General features: G+C 32.5%; 2 protein-coding genes and 1 long non-coding RNA gene across 6 annotated transcripts; all 3 read right to left on the reverse strand.

Annotated features, from left to right (window-relative positions):
- Positions 1 to 1,205: 1,205 nt before the first annotated feature.
- LOC127150589 (uncharacterized) lies at positions 1,206 to 6,167 on the reverse strand. Of its 4 annotated transcripts, XR_007823008.1 has the most exons (9): positions 5,962 to 6,167; positions 5,731 to 5,808; positions 5,509 to 5,633; positions 5,349 to 5,411; positions 5,129 to 5,218; positions 3,977 to 4,170; positions 3,385 to 3,554; positions 1,815 to 1,990; positions 1,206 to 1,392 (listed from the first exon to the last, which is right to left on the reverse strand). It is a non-coding gene; the product is annotated as an uncharacterized LOC127150589 (long non-coding RNA). The 4 variants fall into 4 exon arrangements; XR_007823007.1 differs by lacking the exon at positions 5,731 to 5,808 and having other exon boundaries at positions 5,509 to 5,627; XR_007823009.1 differs by lacking the exon at positions 5,731 to 5,808 and having other exon boundaries at positions 3,385 to 3,521.
- Positions 6,168 to 7,878: 1,711 nt separating this feature from the next.
- On the reverse strand, positions 7,879 to 10,364 carry LOC103491176 (phenylalanine ammonia-lyase-like). The gene has a single exon (XM_008451017.3). The coding sequence runs from the start codon at positions 10,184 to 10,186 to the stop codon at positions 8,051 to 8,053; it is 2,136 nt and encodes a 711-aa protein (XP_008449239.1). The 5' UTR covers positions 10,187 to 10,364; the 3' UTR covers positions 7,879 to 8,050.
- A 4,725-nt stretch (positions 10,365 to 15,089) lies between these two features.
- LOC103491177 (phenylalanine ammonia-lyase 1-like) lies at positions 15,090 to 18,240 on the reverse strand. The gene is made up of 2 exons (XM_008451018.2): positions 17,742 to 18,240; positions 15,090 to 16,990 (listed from the first exon to the last, which is right to left on the reverse strand). Exons 1-2 carry the CDS (start codon positions 18,134 to 18,136, stop codon positions 15,241 to 15,243), a joined length of 2,145 nt encoding a protein of 714 aa, XP_008449240.1. The 5' UTR covers positions 18,137 to 18,240; the 3' UTR covers positions 15,090 to 15,240.
- Positions 18,241 to 19,925: the final 1,685 nt, after the last annotated feature.

Genomic DNA, 19,925 nt, shown 5'->3' on the forward strand with positions numbered 1-19,925 from the left:
CAACATTTTTAAAAAAAAATTACAAATATAACAAAATTTAACAAAATCTATCGAGTCAATCATATAGCAAATATTGATCTATCACCGATAAACTATGAGAATGTATCAGTGATAGAAGTCTATCAACGACAAAATTTGTTATATTTACAATTTTTAAAAAATATTGCTACATACTTAATAATTATTCTAAAAATTATTATCCATCGTAAATATTTTTTTTTAATTAAAGATATTTTTATTTGGGTCAATGTATTTCAAATAACAAGAGTGTGTGTGGTGTGTTATATCCTCAAAATTGAAGTTGGATCATGAAAAATTGAATGGCTTCTATTTATTTAAGAGGATATAATATAATTTGATAAAATATTAATATTTTTCTCACCAAACATTAAATTAGTTACTTTTCAAATCTCACCAACCCTTGACGTCCGTTAGTCATACCAAACATATATATATATATATAATAATAAAACAAAATAAAATAAACCCATTAGTTATTTACAATTTTATTTTCTAAATTGTATAAGTATTTTTTAAACAACACAAGGAAATACCTATCATATATTTGTATGAATTTGGGACGTGTATCATACATTTAAAAAAACTCTTATATCAATTTTCTTTTACATCACCCTCCATACACTAGTAGAAAAAGGACCTACGATGACAGTTAAATGCTGTCATTAAAAGCTTTCGTGACAGTTTTTTGCAGTCATTGATGCGGCAGTCATAGAAAGTATTTTATGACAGTTCCCCAAAACTGTCACGAAATGTGGTTTTTCATGACATAGAATAACTGTCACGAATTCAATATCTTATGACAGATTATAACTGTCATTATTTATTTTCGATGACAGTTAATAACTATCATTGTTTATATTTTATGACATCAGATAACTGTCATTGTTTACATTTTATGACAGCGAATAACTATCATTGTTAATATTGTATGACAGATATTAAATGTCATTATTTATCTTTTATGACACTTATTAACTGTCATCATTTCAGTTTCCATGACATTAATTAATTGTCAATAAAACTTTTTTTATGACAATTTTTTTTTTACATTTAAATGTCTTAATTTTGTTTTTAGTCACTGTTTTGCTTGCACTATTTTTTTATTGAATCTTGTTTTTCATGTTACCCTACCATTACACAGACCAATACAATCACGTATGGAAAGAAACAGTGACGCTTTGATATAAAGAAACATACACTTTATAATTTCGCTTTTAAGTGTTGGTACATATATGGTTTGTTACGAACAAGCTAGCTATTTAAATAAGTACATTTAAACCGGAAATTTTCCTACCAAACCTACAAAAATGCCTATACATCAATGAATTGCCACAAATATGGTTTCGCTGCTCCAATAGATTCGGACAAAACCTAGTAAGAAAATAAAATAAAACAAAATTAATTCAACAATACAACACATTCACTTCAGCAACACAATACACATTCATTTCAACAACACAGCACTTACACACTTCAACAATAGTAACTTCTAAGCTTGGCAATAAATTATTCTTTTCTATAATAGGTGTTGAAACTTAGCAACTCATATTTTATTTAATACCACTCCTTATTGCAAGAATAATTATGACTATCTTAAAGTTAAAAAGTTAATACTATTTCCATGGCTTGACATATCTTCAACAAGCAACCATTTTGAAAATTTTTCCTTCATCATCATAATCTCTATAACCCCATACACCATAAACAAATTAACATAGAAAGGTATACTATCATTCATAAGATTTAAAGACAAGTTAAATATAATAATTAATGCGAAAACATTTACTCATTACCTCAGATTTCTTAAGATCTAGTTAAAATCATTCAAAGAAGAAGAAACAATGGAGAGCAGGAAGAACTAGCTCGAAACTGGAGGTGGTGGCGACATTGGAACCACTTGATTCTCTTCATCATCCTCACATTTGGCAACAGTGGAGCAGGAAGAACTAGCTCGAAACCAAATTCAGTCCTATTACAAAAGAGAAGCTGTTATAGTCATGTTAATCTTTCATTAGTTATTTCCCAAGAACCTAAATCTATTTGAAAAGTCGATACCCGACCTAAAGTGTATGATTTGAATTCTCAAATAAACCATTTCTATCCTGAGAAACTACTAGAAAACCAATTCAAGAATTCAAGAATTCTCCTAAAAAATAAGTAAACAATTCAAGAATTCAAAATAAAATTGGCAAACTCACAGACGTCACTTACATAACAATTAATCTTACTTAAAAAAAACGACTCGCAACCTTGGAAACTACAAAATAAATTATAAATATACTCATCACTTGGTTGAGTTCAACCTGGAGCATAAATTAAAAATTACTACTTGGACTACTAAAGTATGTGTAGAGCTAGAAGATAGAAAAAGAAACAAAAGGCTTCGCCAATGAAAGTAGAAGAGAAATGAATCTTATAACCTAACTTCTACAGCAATTGAAGTTGTTTCTCAATTATCAAGCAAAAACTACAAAGGCAAGTGCGTACTGTATCAACTTTTCATGTTTTATCTGAAGAAGGAAGAGATAAGAAGAAAAAAGAAACAATGAAAACAGAACCTAACAAAGGAACAAAGCAGAAGAAAAGAACAGAAATATGGGAAAATAGTCCAAGAAGCTACAATAAAGACCTCAAATTGCTACAAATAACTTAAAAAGGGTCGTAAAAATGATTTTGAAAATGAGCACCAACAAGAAGCTTTGATCTTGATAATTTCCAAATGGCTCAACCATGAAGAAAGTTATTTTGCTTACTTGTACAAGTGAGGGCTTATAACCCAACTTCAAAGAAAACATATTTAAATCTTGAAAAAGACAGCAAAGAAAACCATAGCTCGCTTGGCATGTTTCTTCTTATATCACTGCTCATCGGCAAAAACTCAAACATCTTCAAACCATAAACTCGTTTCAAATGGAAATTTCAACATATCTATATAAAGAAAAACATCGAAAAGCTAATCGAAATCTCACAAATGTGCAAGAGCGAAACGCTCGAGGAAAAAAGTAAAACAAATGCATACAGAAGTTTCAGCACAAGAGATTACTCGCGAAAACGATAATGCATTTACACAAAAAGGCACATACACTATACAGTAACCACAAACATCCTGAACTCCGAATAATGAAGCAGAAAACCGTTATTCGAAGACTAAATCCTCAGAAAAACTTATATTCCCAACGTAACACATCAGGAAACAACCAAACACAGAGATAGAGAGATTTAAGAATCATATCGAATATCGAAATCCTTCCAACAGAAACGAAAATCAAACTCATAACAATCACAGGAGCATAAAAAAAAACAACGCTGGAACATTGAGGAATTTAAAAAAAAAAAGGCGAAAAGAGAGGGAAAGGATATTACATCAATCACGGTTTCGTGTGTTGTTGCTCTGACGGACTGGTACGTAGGTTCAGCATCTACACAAATAAAGCAAGAAGAAATGGAGAGAGAGTGGAAATGTGAGAGATCACGGATCCTTAGGATTGCGGACCACAGCACTGCATCCATGGTAATGAAGAAAACTGAGGAATCTGTGGTTCAGTGTCAAAGATTGAAAGAAAATTTGAAGAGAAGAAATGGAAGAAGGAAAGCTTACAGTGCGAGAGATGAAAGAAAGAAGAAGGAAAATTGGAGCGTACGTAGTTGAAATACTTTTGCCGGCTAAACAATCATCTATTTATTATGAGAGTTATTCTTCCCTTTCTAGAAATTAAAGCTTGGCAATAAGTTATTTTGCTTACTTGTTTCATCAACAGAAGCCAATAACAACAAATTTAATTGTACTTGATTGCAACTATTCAGAAAGCACACAAGCAAAGGTTCATATACAGGAAATATATCAGTAATACTCATCAACAAAGTCATTTCCTATTTCTTAATTAAGCAGGTTGCTCTATAATTTTGATAGATATTTGTGAAAAAAAGTTTTAATTATTGAACAAAAACTTTATACCTGGTAATCCTTTAAAAACTTCCCAATCCTCCCAAGTCAACGACTCCACTTTGTTTTCTTGAATTCTTAGCACTTCATGACGAACCATTGCGTAGGAAACATAGTTACGAATAATCAACAGTAACTTCATAAACCAAGCCTCTCGTAGGTCCATTAATTTGATAGGAGACCCAAAGGATCATCCCTCCTATCATCTACCATCAAATGAATAATAAACAAAGTTATACAAGATACAAATCAATGATGCCACTTTAAGAACTGAATTTATGAAAGAGTGATCAATTGACCATTTTGAAGTAATAAAGATACAACTGATGAAACTTAAAATAACATATGTAGGCATACAACTGAAAATGCTCTTTAATGCCCTATGTAAGCATAGTTGAACCATTATTAACAGTCTAATTAAAAACTGAAAAAAAATTATTTTATATATCTTAAATTGGAATTTGGAGAGTCAGAATTAGCTTAGCAAAAAAGATTTTCCAAGCATAAGTAAAGAAAAAGAAAGTTATATACAAAATTGTAGAAAATAAACAAGAAAAAGAAAAAAAAAATCTGTTTTTTGGATAAATGAACTGTCATAGTAGACCCAATTTCTTGTAGTGACTTGTCTTCCTTAGTAACATAATGATGTCATAGAGCATTCAAAGCTTCATCTACTATATGTCATAGAGCATTCAAAGCTTCATCAAAATAACATTATAGCTACTTGACATTTGTTTTTCAAGCTCTTCACGGAAAATTTTGAGCTCTTTCTAGTTTACAACTCGTGTATTCCATATCAATTCAAGTAAATACAGATCATTATGCTTCCTCTCCAAAATCTTATCACAACACAATACAATAGCATTCAGAATACAAGTTCATTAAATAATGAACAAGGAGAGAAATGATTGAATGAGGCCACAGTGAGAGCTCAAAGTTTATCTTTCTAATTCGATAAATAGCATTTTGAAAATGAACTATTAGCCCTTCTTTTCTTTCCTTTCTTAGATCAGTTCAAGCTCTACATTAGTTGAGGTTTGTTTAACATAGATTATTGTCCAATAAATAGAACAATGTTGTTGAGGTTTGTGTTCATTATGAAGCTTTTATTTAGAGGTATGAAAATTAAAGAAACACACATAAATAGACATAAAAATTAAGAACCTTATTGTATACACAATCTTTGTTCTGAAACAAGCAACATCTGCTACTGCTGCAACATTGGCGTCACGGGGCTGGCCGTGATCTACCAATCTGTTATTCATTTTCAGTAGCAAAGTTAAAAAAATATAAGATTTCTCTTCACTCAAATGCTAGTTGAAAGGGAAAATTATCTTTGAAAGCTAAGTGTTTGTTTTTTCGACTCATCCTCCTGACTTTTTACCTTGGAGGCTCAAGCTCAGATAGTTCAAGCAGAGTTCCATTCTTTGTAGTGAAATAAACTCTCCTGATTTAGCAATAACAAAGAATTAAGTCTTATTTCATCATGAAAATTTAGACACGCAGACACGAAATAAGAAGAGAATGAAAAGAAAAAGCCTTACATTCCATCATGAGAAACAACACCAACCAATAGTTGGATTGAAGAGGCATGTTCTTCACTAGTTGTTTAATCAGTTGTTGGTATTAATTCATCCCAAATTGGTTAAGAACCATCATTGATCTGCAACTAAGAAAGAAAACGGAAATGACTTCATCACTATCAAGACCCAGTACTCTCTAAAGTTTTCATTCACTATTTTGCCAAAATTGATTCAAGTCTTTACGTCTTTCACTTTTTCCGACTTCTTGGTCTACTTGAAACCGTCATACTCTTTCTTCAATATGTTATTAATCTGTCCAACCTTGGTGCAATTCCCATTTCAACGTCAAATGGTGCGGTAAGCCCATACCTTTTGAGGGAGATGAACTATTCCCGGCAGCCATGAAAGAAAAAGCAAAAAAAAAAAAAAAAATTCTTCGAGGATTCAAGAGAAGGGAGATGAACTAAGACTTACAGAGGGTAGCAGCAGCGTTGACGGAGAGGAGATGAGGCGTTCAAATCGAAACGGTAGCAGCTGCCGGTGACGTTGGAAGACGAAGAAGTTAAGGATAGCAGCAGCGGCCGGCGGCGTTCAGGGAGGAGACGGGAAGGGAGGAATTTTGCGTTTGAAGAAGAAAGGGATGGAGGGATTTTTGCGTGAGGAGATGAGGGTTTTGGTCCCTTTTCTTTCCTTTTTTTATTTTAAAATTAATTTTATTTTAATAAATTTAAATTAAAAAATATTTAATTAATTTTTTTAATACCTTTACATATTATGACAGTAAATAACTGTCATGTATTTGGAAAATCCGAAAACGCCGCCTTTTCCCTCCAAAAACGCGCTCTTTGACATTTAATGACAGTTATTTTTTTCCCTCCTTTCAATTTGGGATGGAACAACTGTCATAGTAGGTAGTTTTTCTTGTAGTGATATTTAATTTGAAATATAATCTGCATACATTTATTTTGAATTTAGAAGCTTCATAAATTACTATATTTAAAAAAAAATTAGTAATGCATTCAATTCTTACGGAAGTGTAGATTTCTTTCAAAGAAAATAAAAATATTTGAAAGAAATGGGATTAAGAAAGAGGAAAAGAAGTGATGGTCAACGCTTGGTTGAAAGGCAAAGGAAAGCGGAGATGAGAAGGAAGGAAGGAAGGAAGGAAGGAAGGAAGGAAGGAAGGTGCAGCACATTTTTCAAATTAGGAAATGCATGTTTTCGTTGACAACTCAACGCCCTTACTTAGGCAGCATAATTAACAATTAATTAACATCATTTTATGTAACTTCCTAACTCATTTTTATTAACAAATTAATTTACATATTTCTCATTTCTCATTGTGATGCACATATTCAAACGGAAAACACATTGCATTCTTTTTTTTTTATATTAACACATTTAACTATTTTTATCTACACTACTTTCTCCTCATATTTTTATAAATATTTTAGTTCATTGTCCTATATTTGAAAAATGTCTCAATATATTTTAGTTTTTAGTTCAATTTTTTTAATACAACAATTGTAGAGACGATGGATCGAATGAAGTATTTACCTTGAAGTGTATGATCATGTCAATCAATAATGATTGTGGAGATAAAAGTTTATTTTGATAATTCAAATATTAATTTAAAGAAGTTATTAACACAACTTTATAGATAAACTATGTTGTAAATTAAAATAAATTGCAGTTATAAATTATAAAATTAACGTCATATGAATAAGTGCTTAATTTGATAAAATATCATGTGCCATCTTTGGTAGATAACCGTTGCTGTCTTCTTTTATAGATTCAACTTTTGAGAGTTCCATTTGAAATGTAGAAGAAATGTAATAAATTCTCAATAATTTATACAAAAATTAAAGTGTAATTGTAAGTGGTTTGTTTGTTTGTTTGTTTGTTTGGAAAAACCTCTTTTTTATTGTATGAAATTGACATTTGAATACAATTATCAGTAATCTAATATGTAGTACACTGTTATTCCTACGTAGTACTTTATCAATAATGATAATAACTAATATTATTTTATATGGATCAAAAATATTTTATAATTATGACCTATTAAAATGACCATTGCTGATTAGTAATTGCTATGCATTATTTATTTATTTTTTTATGTAATATACCATTTAAATTTCCTATATATAATATATACATATATCTAGCACAATATTACATTTAACATTTTAAGTCTATGTGATTTATCATAATTGACCAAAATATTTATAATTCATATAATGAAAATTTTCTTTTAGTGGTATTTTTCTCAGAAGGTAAATAGTATGTTTTTTTTTTCTATTTTTGAAAAAAAAAATCCCTAGATTTGTTCAGCTTAAGATTATTTTTAAGAAAGAGAAAATTTTAACTTTTTTTTAGTAAAAAAAAATATAAGAAATTTACGTTAAATATTAATTACGGAAACTTTTTCCAAATATTACACGTTGATGTATATTTAAAACTGAAAAAAAAAAACAGAACAAAATAATTAAGGCTAAGGGCTTGTTTTTCTTATCCATCAGTAAATTGAACAGTTGGATCCTTCGGTTTGGTTGCAATATAACTAGCAGATGGGGATTGGAGCACCATTCCATTCCTTCAAACACTCTAAAATTGGGTCGATCATCTTTCCTTGGCAAAGAGCCGTGAATACCTTTTCGCACTCTTCTCCTGGAGATATCACCTTCTCTCCAGTCAACAATCCAGTTCCCAACTCCTCCCTCACGAACTTGTACAGTGGATAAGATCTGCATTCTTTAATTTGGTTTTCAATTGTGGATGTTCCATTTTCATATGACAATCTTGCATTTTCTACTTCTTTCGGCAAGATAGCTTTCAATTCCTCCTCGAAAGCTCTAATTTTTTGAAAAATGGAAGTGCTTGCATCCTTTTCATCTTCACCATTTTCCAAAGCATGTTCAACAAGAACTTGTCTTAGTTTTTGCATCAATGGATAAGTGGCACTGCATGCGTCATCGACATAGGCAAACGTATATTCTCTGTCAACTACTTTTAGTAAATCTTTTTCACAAAATCTTGATGGATGAAGTGCACCGTTAACACCTGTGGTGAGAACTTTCTTGGCCACTTGACTTACTGTGCTCTTCACTACATTCTTCAAGTTTTCTTCCAAATGTCTCAAGTCAATTGCTTGGCAAAGAGCAACCAAAAATGTGGATGACATGAGCTTTAGAATGTCAATGGCCTCAGCTGTTTTCCTTGATGAGATTAAACCAAGAGAGTTGACATCTTGATTATGTTGCTCAGCACTTTGGACATGACTAGTAACAGGATTTGCTAGGTATTGGAGCTCAGAGCAATATGAAGCCATTGCGATCTCAGCACCTTTGAATCCATAATCCAAACTTGGGTTTCTGCTTGCAGAGAGATTTGAGGGTAGCCCATTATTATAGAAATCATTGACAAGCTCTGAAAATTGAGCAAAAAGAAGCTTTCCAATTGAAGCAATGGCAAGACGAGTGTTGTCCATGGAGACTCCAATTGGAGTCCCTTGGAAGTTGCCTCCATGTAAAGCCTTGTTCCTTGAAACATCAATCAAAGGGTTATCGTTGACTGAATTAATCTCCCTCTCAATAGACTTTGTAGAGAATCGAATAACTTCAATCAATGGACCCAACCATTGGGGTGAAGTGCGAAGGGCATAGCGATCTTGTTTAGGCTTTTGAAGAGGATCCATTTCATGCAACTTCTTAGCCGTTTTCATGTAAGAACTTCCATCCAAAATGTGTTCCATGATTGCAGCTGCCTCAATCTGGCCCGGATGATGCTTTAACTTATGGGTCAAATGATCAGTAAATTCAGGCTTGCCTTGCATAACTTCAGCAAAGATGGCAGATAAAATCTCAGACAAAACAGCCAAAATATTTGCTTCAAAGAGAACAATAGAAGCCAACCCAGACCCAACAGCAGTGCCATTGACAAGAGCTAGCCCTTCCTTTGGTTGCAACTCAAAGAACCCAGATGGAATACCAGCTTGTTGGAAAGCTTCTTTTGCATCAAGACTTTCTCCATTTGGACCAATAGCTTTAGAATTTGGTCGGCCAGTGAGCAATCCAGCAATGTAAGAAAGAGGAACAAGATCTCCAGAAGCAGTAATGGTTCCACGAAGTGGCAAGCAAGGAGTGATATTATTGTTCAAGAGTTTGGTAATGGCTTCCAAAATCTCAAATCTAATACCCGAATAGCCTTGAAGAAGAGTGTTGATTCTCACCAACATCGCGGCCCTCGTAGCCGAGTGAGGCAAAATATGGTTTGACTCAGCTCCACTTCCAAAGATCCCGGCATTCAAAAATCTAATCAACTCCTTTTGGAGAGCACCACCTTGCTTGGTCCTTCTATGAGAAGTAGCACCAAACCCAGTAGTAACACCATAACTATCAGTTCCTTTATTCATACTCTCCATAACCCAATCACTACTAGCCTTAACACCGGCTCTAGCAGATTCAGAAAGCTCAACAATAACATCAGTGTCCCTAGTAGCAATGGCAGCCACCTGAGAAATAGTAAGAGTTTCACCACCAAGCTTGACAAGAGGCCTTCGATACTCTTCTACCATGCGCTTCACCTCATCGAGATGGCTTCCCTTGAGGGAATCAGCAGCCAAACCCCAATTGAGTGGGTCGGGATGAGCAGTAATGGTGCAAAGGCTGCTGTCATTTGTTTGATCAATGGGTGCCATATATGTTAAGGATGTATATGAACAAAAGAATACAAAGAATGAAGTGTGCTTTGAGATGATGATGAGATATTGATGTATCTCTTGGTTTCTGTGAGAAAGAGGATTAAGAAGAAGGGTTTAAATAGAAAGAAGTGTTAATGGAGAGAGCCAAAGAAAAATGGTGGGGTTTGGGGTTTGTGTGTGGTAAGTAAGGAGCGTGGTGGAAGAGGGTGTGGTAGTTGGAAATAATTTAAAAACAAAATAATCTTATAAATAAATTATATTTGAAATCATCAACATTACCTAACTTTTTCTCTCATTTTCAAACGTCAAATTTGATGACTTTTCTTTAGGTAAAAGTATGGAATAAAATAATTAACATAAAGGAGAAACTATATATTATTAATTCATACATATATACTCTTTAATTGTTGTAGGTTTAACCCATAAGAGAAAAAAAAATAATTAAATGATCTCATCATATTAATTAAAATCTTAAAACTTTTAAATTTTAATTAGTTTAGATTCCTTAAAAAAAATGTATATTTTTAAAATTAGATTGAAGGGTAGAGTGAAATGACCTGACTCCATTAATTAGGTAGTAGAGGTTTTTTCTATATCTTTTCTCTTTTACTTATTGATTGACTTTGCATAAAAATGTTAAGATTTTTAAATAATTGATATATATATAATCATTAATTAAAGATTTTAATATATATACCATCAACACATACATTGATTTTTTTTTTTCTAAATATATATTGTATAAAAGTTTGAATGAGAAAATATAAACATGGCATAGTTGAATTCCAGGTTGATAAAATTTTAATCTAATTAGAAGGGTTGTGGGATATTTAGTTAGCAAATATTATTTAACATTATCAACTCTTATAATGTTGAGTGAATAAAATTTGACCTAAAAAGGTCATCAACTTGCGCCTCCAAAAAGGATTTGGAAATTGAGAGAGAGAAAGGGAGTTGGTGAGAATAATTTAAAGGCTTTTTTTCTTTCTTCTTCTTGTTTTTTTTTTTTTTTTTTTTTTTTTTTTTTTGGAGGAGGGGGGGGGGGGGGGGGGGGGGGGGGGGGGAGGGGTCAATTTGCAATAATTTAGAGAGGAAGGGAGTTGGTGAGCTGAATTTAATGGTTGGTGGAGTTCTTTTTTTTCCTTGGAGGGTTGGTGGTAGAAGTAAAGGAAAACAAAACACCATTATGTTTTCGTTTCTTTTTTCTTCTTTTCTTTAGTTTGGAGAAATCTCATAAAGTAAAATTTTGTAATTTTAAAAGCAATTTGAAAATAGAAAACGATGTATTTCTTTTTTTTTTCATATATTGTACTAAATCGTAGCAGGTTTATAAATTGAATTATAATTTAAACCAATGTTTAACATATGTTTAGTGTATTATATTTATAATCCTTATAGTTACTCACTAAAAGTTAGGTTGAATATAAATCATTTTTTATTTTGTATAATTTTATTACTTCCTATTATTATTATTATGTATTTTATATTATTTTTATAGAAAAATTGTCAAAAATAGAACATTTGACAAAATATTACACTTTTTAGATAATCAAATGTAATGTAATAAATTTTGATATTTAGTAGTTTTGTTCTATGGAGTGGGAATAGGTTGTCAATTTTTTCTACTTTTTAAAAAATATCTATAGAGCAAATGATATGTATTCTATAGAACAAAACTATTAAAAGACAAAATTCATTATACTTTTTCTATGAATAGTAAATATTTTGTTAAACGTTTTATTTTTGACAACTTTTCTTTATATATTACATATTTTAATTTATCAAAATAATTGAATTTATAACCTGAAATACTATATTTATTAATGTTGTTGTTATTTTATATAAATATTTATTTTATATTTTCAAACTCAAAATATGAATATATAGTTAATTAAGTATTAAAATCTTAAATCGTTAGACGGAGTATCATTGAACTAAGGTCTCTTTGATTCGATCTTTGAAAAAAGATTAAATCAATTACCCTGAAATTAACCTCACTCTAGTTTTTTTTTTTACTATTCCCTAAGGTCAAACAAAAAGTCAAAATCCAATGGTGGACTTCATAACAATTTTCACATTGCTAATTTGGTAAATCAGATAAGGAAAGAAATAGAAATAAGATTTTATTTTAAAATGTATATTTAGTGTAAAATCAAAATGGAACCAAATATGGATATTTTAATGAAAAATAATGTGTATATGATTTGAGTTGAGACAGGCTTTGTAGTACCTAAATATAGGTCAATAAGTAGTAAAGTTAAGTTTTATTTAGAACAAATTTAAGCAAAATGAGAGGTGTGTAATATAATTAAGTGAGTTGTTATTGCATATTTGCGCATATAAATAAGCATTGCCATGTATTGAATTCTTCATTTCACTAATTTCATTCATTTTTAAGAGAATATATCCTATTGAAGTGAGTATGATTAATCGCTAGATCAACATCCACAAATTTCTTCTTCTTTTTTTTCTTTTTTTTATATTATTCTTTTAGATTTCACAAATTTCTGATAAACGAATATTTAATAGTTAAATTTCAAGATAGCAAAAAATAAAAAAAATAAACGTATAGTTCAATAAGGTCAGATATTTTGGGAGTAAAATTGATTAGGGGCCAGGCTTACCACAAATTATGTGGACACCCCCTTTACATAGTGCAAATGAGGTCACCAATGTAGGCAGTGGGCCTTTTAATAATCCCTTCATGTAAGTATATATGTTTTGAAGTCCCTCTCCTTTCTATTTTATATGCTCTCTCACGCCCAATTCCTTTTAACGGGGTGTTCGGCGTGTCGATTCGGAATCAAATTGTTGCAAATTAAATGTATGTGGACATATGAAATTGGATTTTGATGCCTCGGCTAAAACTATAAATAATTGTGTTTAAGATGCAAGATTTAGAAATAGAGTTTCAGAAAATCAAGTAAAGTTTGTTTTAGTCAAGTGGCCATATTTTAAACCTTCTTTATCAGAAGAGTTTAAATAAAAATAGATTTTTAAAAAAACATTTGTTTTATGTCAATGCAAATAAGTCCTAAGTTTCTAGTTAAATTGACCAAAAAAAAATGAAAAATGTTATTAAACTAAAAATAAACCATGATTTATGTGATATATATTTACAATTTTCACTATATTATCAATATATTAATATAATAATATTTGACTTATAATTGAGATCGTAATAGATTGGTTATCAATTTTAACCTAGGAAAAACAAAGAACAGAAAAGAGATGATAAAAAAAATGATCTAATAATAATTTATTATTAAAAAACTCCCGAAGAAAATATAATCGAAGAATGAGAAATATATATTTTAAAAAATATTGTTGTGATTACATCAAAGGAGCATTTGGAATGATTCAAACAAAGTTTTTCAAAAATTCATTTTTATTAATTTTGTCAAGGTTAGCAACGGTCTCAAAATTGGTGGTCGGAAGTTCATCGGCGAAATTGTCAGAAATGACACCCAATGGTTAGCTGACGATGGTCATCAGGGATGGTGCCAAAGTTGGAATTAAATCCATAGAAAAGAGTGTAGGAAACCTTGGTGAAGATGGTCATCAATTAATGGTGAAGACAGTCAGCGGTCACCAATGATTAAGACAATTGATTCGTCGTCAACCATCATGACAATCGGTCGCCAAGGGTCATGGCTATTGGTCAATTGACCATCACTACAATTGTTCGTTAATAGGCATGACGATCGATCATTAACGATAACTATTGTTCGCCGACAATCAAGATGTTCACTCGATGACAGTGACGTCCAAACTTGTAGGTCACCTGCAATCATGATGATTGATCTCCAACGGTCAAGACGATTGATAATCGACTATCAAGACGATTCGAAGGCAACGATGAAGATGATTCGAAGTCAACGGTCAAGACAATTGATCGTCATGACTGTCGATCAATCACGATCAGTCATCAATGGTTGATCGTGAAGTCATACAATATTTGTTGTCAACGGTCATCAATACTTACTAATAAAAGGTTTAAATGAATTTTTTTCCAAAACATATGGTATCCAATTAAAAAAAAACATATTCCAAACCCATAATTTGATTTCTTAATTCCAGAAATTTTATTCCAAATGTTCAAACATGAATTTGATTTCAAATGTCAAACTTTCTTAATTTCAAATTCATGGACCAAACACACCTAAGTATTTCCAATGGATAATGAACTTCCGAAGTGTCCAAACAAGAATTATAAACGTTTTTAACTACTCCCTTCTTCCCACCCATTTTCCCAAACCCAAAACTCTTTTTCCATGTTAATCAAATATTCTCAACTACTTTTTTTTCCCCCTTTTTTTCTTAATTTCACAGTCAAAACGTATTTTTTTAGGTAACATGTGAAGTTTGAGAGAATTGCAGTTTTGATTTTTTTTTTTTTTTTTTTTTGTTAAGAATACCTGTTGAAATTAATTAAAGTTAAGTTCGACTTGACATGTTCTTGTTCTTTTGATTGAAAATATTGGAGAATTGAATGGGAAAATGGAATGATAAGTTTATGACATAAATGTTTAATTTGATTGATAATGAACTTAGTTAATTGAAATTAGTGGGTCAATTGCAAAATTTTGAATAGATGATTGAAATTACAATATTTAACCCAAGTCCCAGTTTCGATTTGAAGAAAATAAAATTTTAATACAACTGGGTAAAGTTAAATTTTGATGATTTCTTTTTTTTTTTTTTTTTTTTTGAATAATTTTAAACATATAGTAGAAGATAAAAAAGAAATCATTAACCATTAAAATAGTAACTAGTGTGTTTATAACTCAATTGGTGTCCTCAATTAATTACCCCTGCCTATTATATATCACATAATGGTATAAAAAGATATTAAAATTATTGGTTCAAACCATTTGAATATTCAAACCACAAAACGACATTTAAAATGGAAAAAGGTTTGAAATATATACTATTTCGTTGTACAAAGAAACATAAATATAAAGACTAACTTATATTACATGAAGAAAAAACGAATAAAATGCATGAGAAAGCACTGTTGGTTTTCAACTTTCATGGTCATAACACTCACATTAGCAAATAGGAATTGGAGCACCATTCCATTCCTTTAAACACTCTAAGATTGGATCGATCATCTTTCCTTGACATAAAGCTGTGAACACTTTTTCGCACACTTCTCCTGGAGATTTTGCCTTCTCTCCTGTAAGCAACTCGGTTCCTAACTCTTTTCTTATAAACTTGTAGAGTGGATATGATCTACATTTCTTAATTTGATTTTGAACTGTAGGGTTCCCATTTTCATAAGCAGACCTTGCACTTTCTACCTCTTTAGGTAAAACAACTTTTAGTTCCTCTTCGAAAACATGTATCTTTTGAAAGATTGAACTATTGGTGTTCTTCTCGTCTTCTCCATTTGCAAGTGCATGCTCTACAAGAACTTGTCTAAACTTTTGCATTAATGGATAAGTGGCACTGCATGGGTCATCAATATAAGCAAATGTGTATTCTCTATCAACAACTTTGAGTAAATCCTTCTCACAAAATCTAGACGGGTGGAGAGCTCCATTAGCACCAGCGGTAAGGATCTTCTTGGCCACTTGGCTTACTGTGTTCTTTACTGTGCTCTTTAGATTTTCTTCCAAATGCCTTAAGTCAATTGCTTGACAAAGTGCTACTAAAAATGTTGAAGACATGAGTTTCAAAATGTCAATAGCTTCTTCTGTTTTTCTCGAGGAGATTAAACCAAGAGAGTTAACATCTTGATTGTGTTGCTCAGCACTTTGGACATGATTTGTTACTGGATTTGCCAAATATTGAAGCTCGGAGCAATAGGAAGCCATAGCAATTTCGGTACCTTTGAGTCCATAATCTAAACTTGGGTTTCTACTTGCAGAGAGATTTGAAGGCAAGCCATTGTTGTAAAAATCATTAACAAGCTCAGAAAATTGAGCAAAAATGAGCTTACCAATCAAAGCAATGGCCAAGCGTGTGTTGTCCATCGAGACTCCAATTGGTGTTCCTTGGAAGTTGCCTCCGTGTAAAGCCTTGTTCCTTGAAACATCAATCAAAGGGTTGTCATTGACTGAATTAATCTCCCTCTCAATAGACTTTGTAGAGAATCGAATAACTTCAATCAATGGACCCAACCATTGGGGTGAAGTGCGAAGGGCATAGCGATCTTGTTTAGGCTTTTGGAGAGGATCCATTTCATGCAACTTCTTAGCTGTTTTCATGTAAGAACTTCCATCCAAAATGTGTTCCATGATTGCAGCTGCCTCAATCTGACCAGGATGATGTTTCAACTTATGAGTCAAATGATCGGTAAATTCAGGCTTACCTTGCATGACCTCAGCAAAAATAGCAGACATAATTTCAGCTAAAACTGCTAAAATGTTTGCCTCAAATAGAACAATCGAGGCTAACCCCGAACCAACGGCAGTTCCATTGACAAGAGCCAACCCTTCTTTAGGTTGCAACTCAAAGAACCCAGAGGGAATACCGGCTTGTTTGAAAGCCTCCTTTGCATCAAGACTTTCTCCATTTGGGCCAATAGCTTTCGAATTTGATCGACCAGTAAGCAATCCAGCAATGTAAGAAAGAGGAACAAGATCTCCAGAAGCAGTAATTGTTCCTCGAAGAGGCAAACATGGAGTGACATTATGGTTGAGAAGTTTGGTTATAGCTTCCAAAATTTCAAACCTAATGCCCGAGTAGCCTTGAAGGAGGGTGTTGATCCTAACTAACATGGCTGCTCTTGTTGATGAATGAGGCAAAGTGTGACTCGATTCAGTGCCACGTCCAAATACTCCTGCGTTCAAAAATCTGCATAACAAAAAAATTAAAACGTGACTAACGTTTTATTTAATAGCCCAAATTTATTAAGAAAAAATCATATGTAGTTTTAATATACTTTTTTACGATGAATTATTGTATATAGCATAAAAAATAAAACTATTTACAAAAGTATCCTTATTGATTCTAAATTGAGGTTATTTCAAATTTAGTGATCATTTTAGCTTTCAAATACGACATTAAAGATTACACTTTTGTGATCAAATGCACCTATCTCAAATATTTCGCTCTCCATCTTATACAAATAATTCTATTTATAAAAGCTCGATCATCATAGATGGTATAATTTGATAAATTTGTCATAAGAAAATCTCTCTCCTACAGACTATTAGAAAAACTTTATAAATCAAAGAGACTAAAATCTAATAAATTATAGAAACTAATTTTTTTTTTGTTCAAATTAAACGTAATCTAAAGTTAACCCTCACATCCTAAAAACTTATATCGAATATTAATACTTCATTCAACCCGTCTGATAATGGGTTTGAGGTTACTATGGTAATAATCATAATATTTTTATATGAAAATACATTATAATTTCATGATAATATATTAAAATTTATTTATGCATATATATATATAATAATTATAAATTTATAATAGATTATAATATATGTTCTTTTAGAATACATCCAAATAGTCTATAAATAAAGAAAATATAATAGGTCAGAACTCACTTGGCGGTAAAAATTCAAAGCAGCAATGAAAAAGGAATATTTACCGTATGAGCTCCCTCTGCAGAGCGCCGCCTTCTTTAGTCCGGCGGTGGGAGGTGGCACCAAAGCCGGTGGTGACGCCGTAGCTATCCGTTCCTTGATTCATGCTGTCCATCACCCACTTACTGCTCGCCTCAACCCCGCCTCTCGCCGACTCCGACAGCTCCACCACCACGCCGGAATCCCTGGAGGCGATCGCAGCCACCTGGGATATCGTCAGAGTCTCTCCTCCCAGTTTGACCACCGGACGCCGGTACTCCTCTACCATCCGCTTCACTTCTTCCAAATGGCTTCCCTTCAACGACTCCGCTGCCGCTCCCCAATTCAACGGATCATTATTACTGTTACTACGGGCGCCGATGCAAAACTCGACGCCGTTTTGGTAACCGGATTCCGCCATGGGAAAATATTATTGTAAGAAATATAGAAAAGAAGAAGAAGCGGAGAATGTTGTTTGATGGAGGAACTGAAATCTTTAAATTCAGATTTGGATTTCCTGAGTTAACGATGGAGGTGGGAGAAGCTTAAATAGAAAATAACGTTGGTTCGATTACGATTTTGCCCCCACCCACTCGATTTTGCACTATATTTTAGAATGTTGTTCTATTGCCAAATTTACAAATCTAGCCTCCAACTTATATAATTATAATAAGAAAATTTAATAAGTTTGAGAGTTTTATAGTACAATAGTGGTGCACTCGGATTGAATTTGAGACACAGAATTTTTATTATTTATCCTAGATTGCATCTATTTCTCTATAATTCTTCCATACACCATGTTATTTGATTAAACATTCACATGTGGTATTTTTTTCTATAACACTATTTTGTTTATGTGTAAAGGAAAGGAAAGGGGGCCTTAAATTGGGTGTAACCTCATTGTTCTTGATAACACAACTAAAATCCCACATCGGTTAGATATCCGATCGTGAGTATATAAGTAAGAACTACTATATTCATCGATATGAGACATTTTGGGAAGAAATCAAAAGCAAACTCATGAGAGCAAAGTGGACAATTTCGTACTATCGTAGAGATATTTTAGAAGACTCACTATCTTAATTAATGGTACAAAGTCAAGTTAGGCAATCACTATTTAAGGGAAAACTTGTATTAGTATTTTGTTCGAGGGGGAGAATAGCGCGGACAGCCTTAAAGCACTTTCTCAGTTCTTCCCGTGTAGTGGGCTTGCTTTGCGCCTGTCTTTCTCACTTAGAAGGGGAAGCGTAGCGGACAGCCTTAAACCTTTGTTCATTGATTATTTATCTTTTCTTTCTCCTACGCGGAAACGGAGCCGTAGTGTAGCGGACAACCTTAAAGCACTTCGCAATATTCTTTGCGCCTCCTACGCAGAAACTTGATATTTATCCTTTTCAATATTCTTTTCACCTTTTTCAGTGTAGCGGAGCGGACAGGATACCTACCTTTCTTTCTTTTCTCTTTTCCAGCGTAGCGTAGCGGTGCCTTCGCCCTTTGTATTTGAAGCATAGCATAGCGGTGCCTTCGCCCGCGGAGTGGTGGCTCCCCCGATTAATAGAACTTTGTCTTTGTACTTTGTACTCTGTACTCGAAAATCAAACGGAAATCTTCGATAATACTTTGAGCCTTTGTTTGGAATTTGGAAGCGGTGGCTTTGCCTCGCAATATTCTTTGCGCCTTCTACATATTCTTTGCTTTCCGCAATATTCTTTGCACCTGCAGATTTCTGTTTTCCAGCTAGGCGTCCCTTCTATATATTCTTCGCGCCTTTCTTTTCTCTTTTCGCAATATTCTTTGTCAATATTCTTTTCACCTTCAGATTTTCAGCCGCTACGTGGGACCGTGACTAAAGTCTTACATCCTTTAGATAAAGAGAATAATTATGAGTATACAAGTGAGGACAGTTATCGTTTTGGTTTGAGGTATTTTGATTTGAAACCAAAAGCAAAGACATAATAGTGTGTTTCCAAAGTGGACTCATACCATCATCATGGAGATATTTAGAGGGTTCCATTGTCTAACAATTGTTATTATTGTTATTTGAAGGGTCAAATTTCGTTTGAAAGCTAAACTTTTACGATCGAAAATTTTAACGATAAATTATAATTACCTTGGTTGTGACCCTTTCTCTTCCTCTTCCTCTTCCTCTTGACCCTCTTTCTTCATCTTCTTCTTCTTCTCCTTTTTTTTTTTTTTCTGTTATTTTAAAA

This window comes from Cucumis melo, chromosome 8 (genome assembly GCF_025177605.1).
Source record: "Cucumis melo cultivar AY chromosome 8, USDA_Cmelo_AY_1.0, whole genome shotgun sequence".
Taxonomy (NCBI): domain Eukaryota; kingdom Viridiplantae; phylum Streptophyta; class Magnoliopsida; order Cucurbitales; family Cucurbitaceae; genus Cucumis; species Cucumis melo.

Excerpts from the sequence above, each read along its gene's own strand:
- LOC103491176 (XM_008451017.3), bottom strand. The coding sequence starts at position 10,186 with ATGGCACCCATTGATCAAACAAATGACAGCAGCCTTTGCACCATTACT.
- LOC103491177 (XM_008451018.2), bottom strand. The coding sequence starts at position 18,136 with ATGGCGGAATCCGGTTACCAAAACGGCGTCGAGTTTTGCATCGGCGCC. Across the intron at positions 16,991-17,741 it reads CTGCAGAGGGAGCTCATACG|ATTTTTGAACGCAGGAGTAT; the intron begins GTAAATATTCCT and ends TTTGTTATGCAG.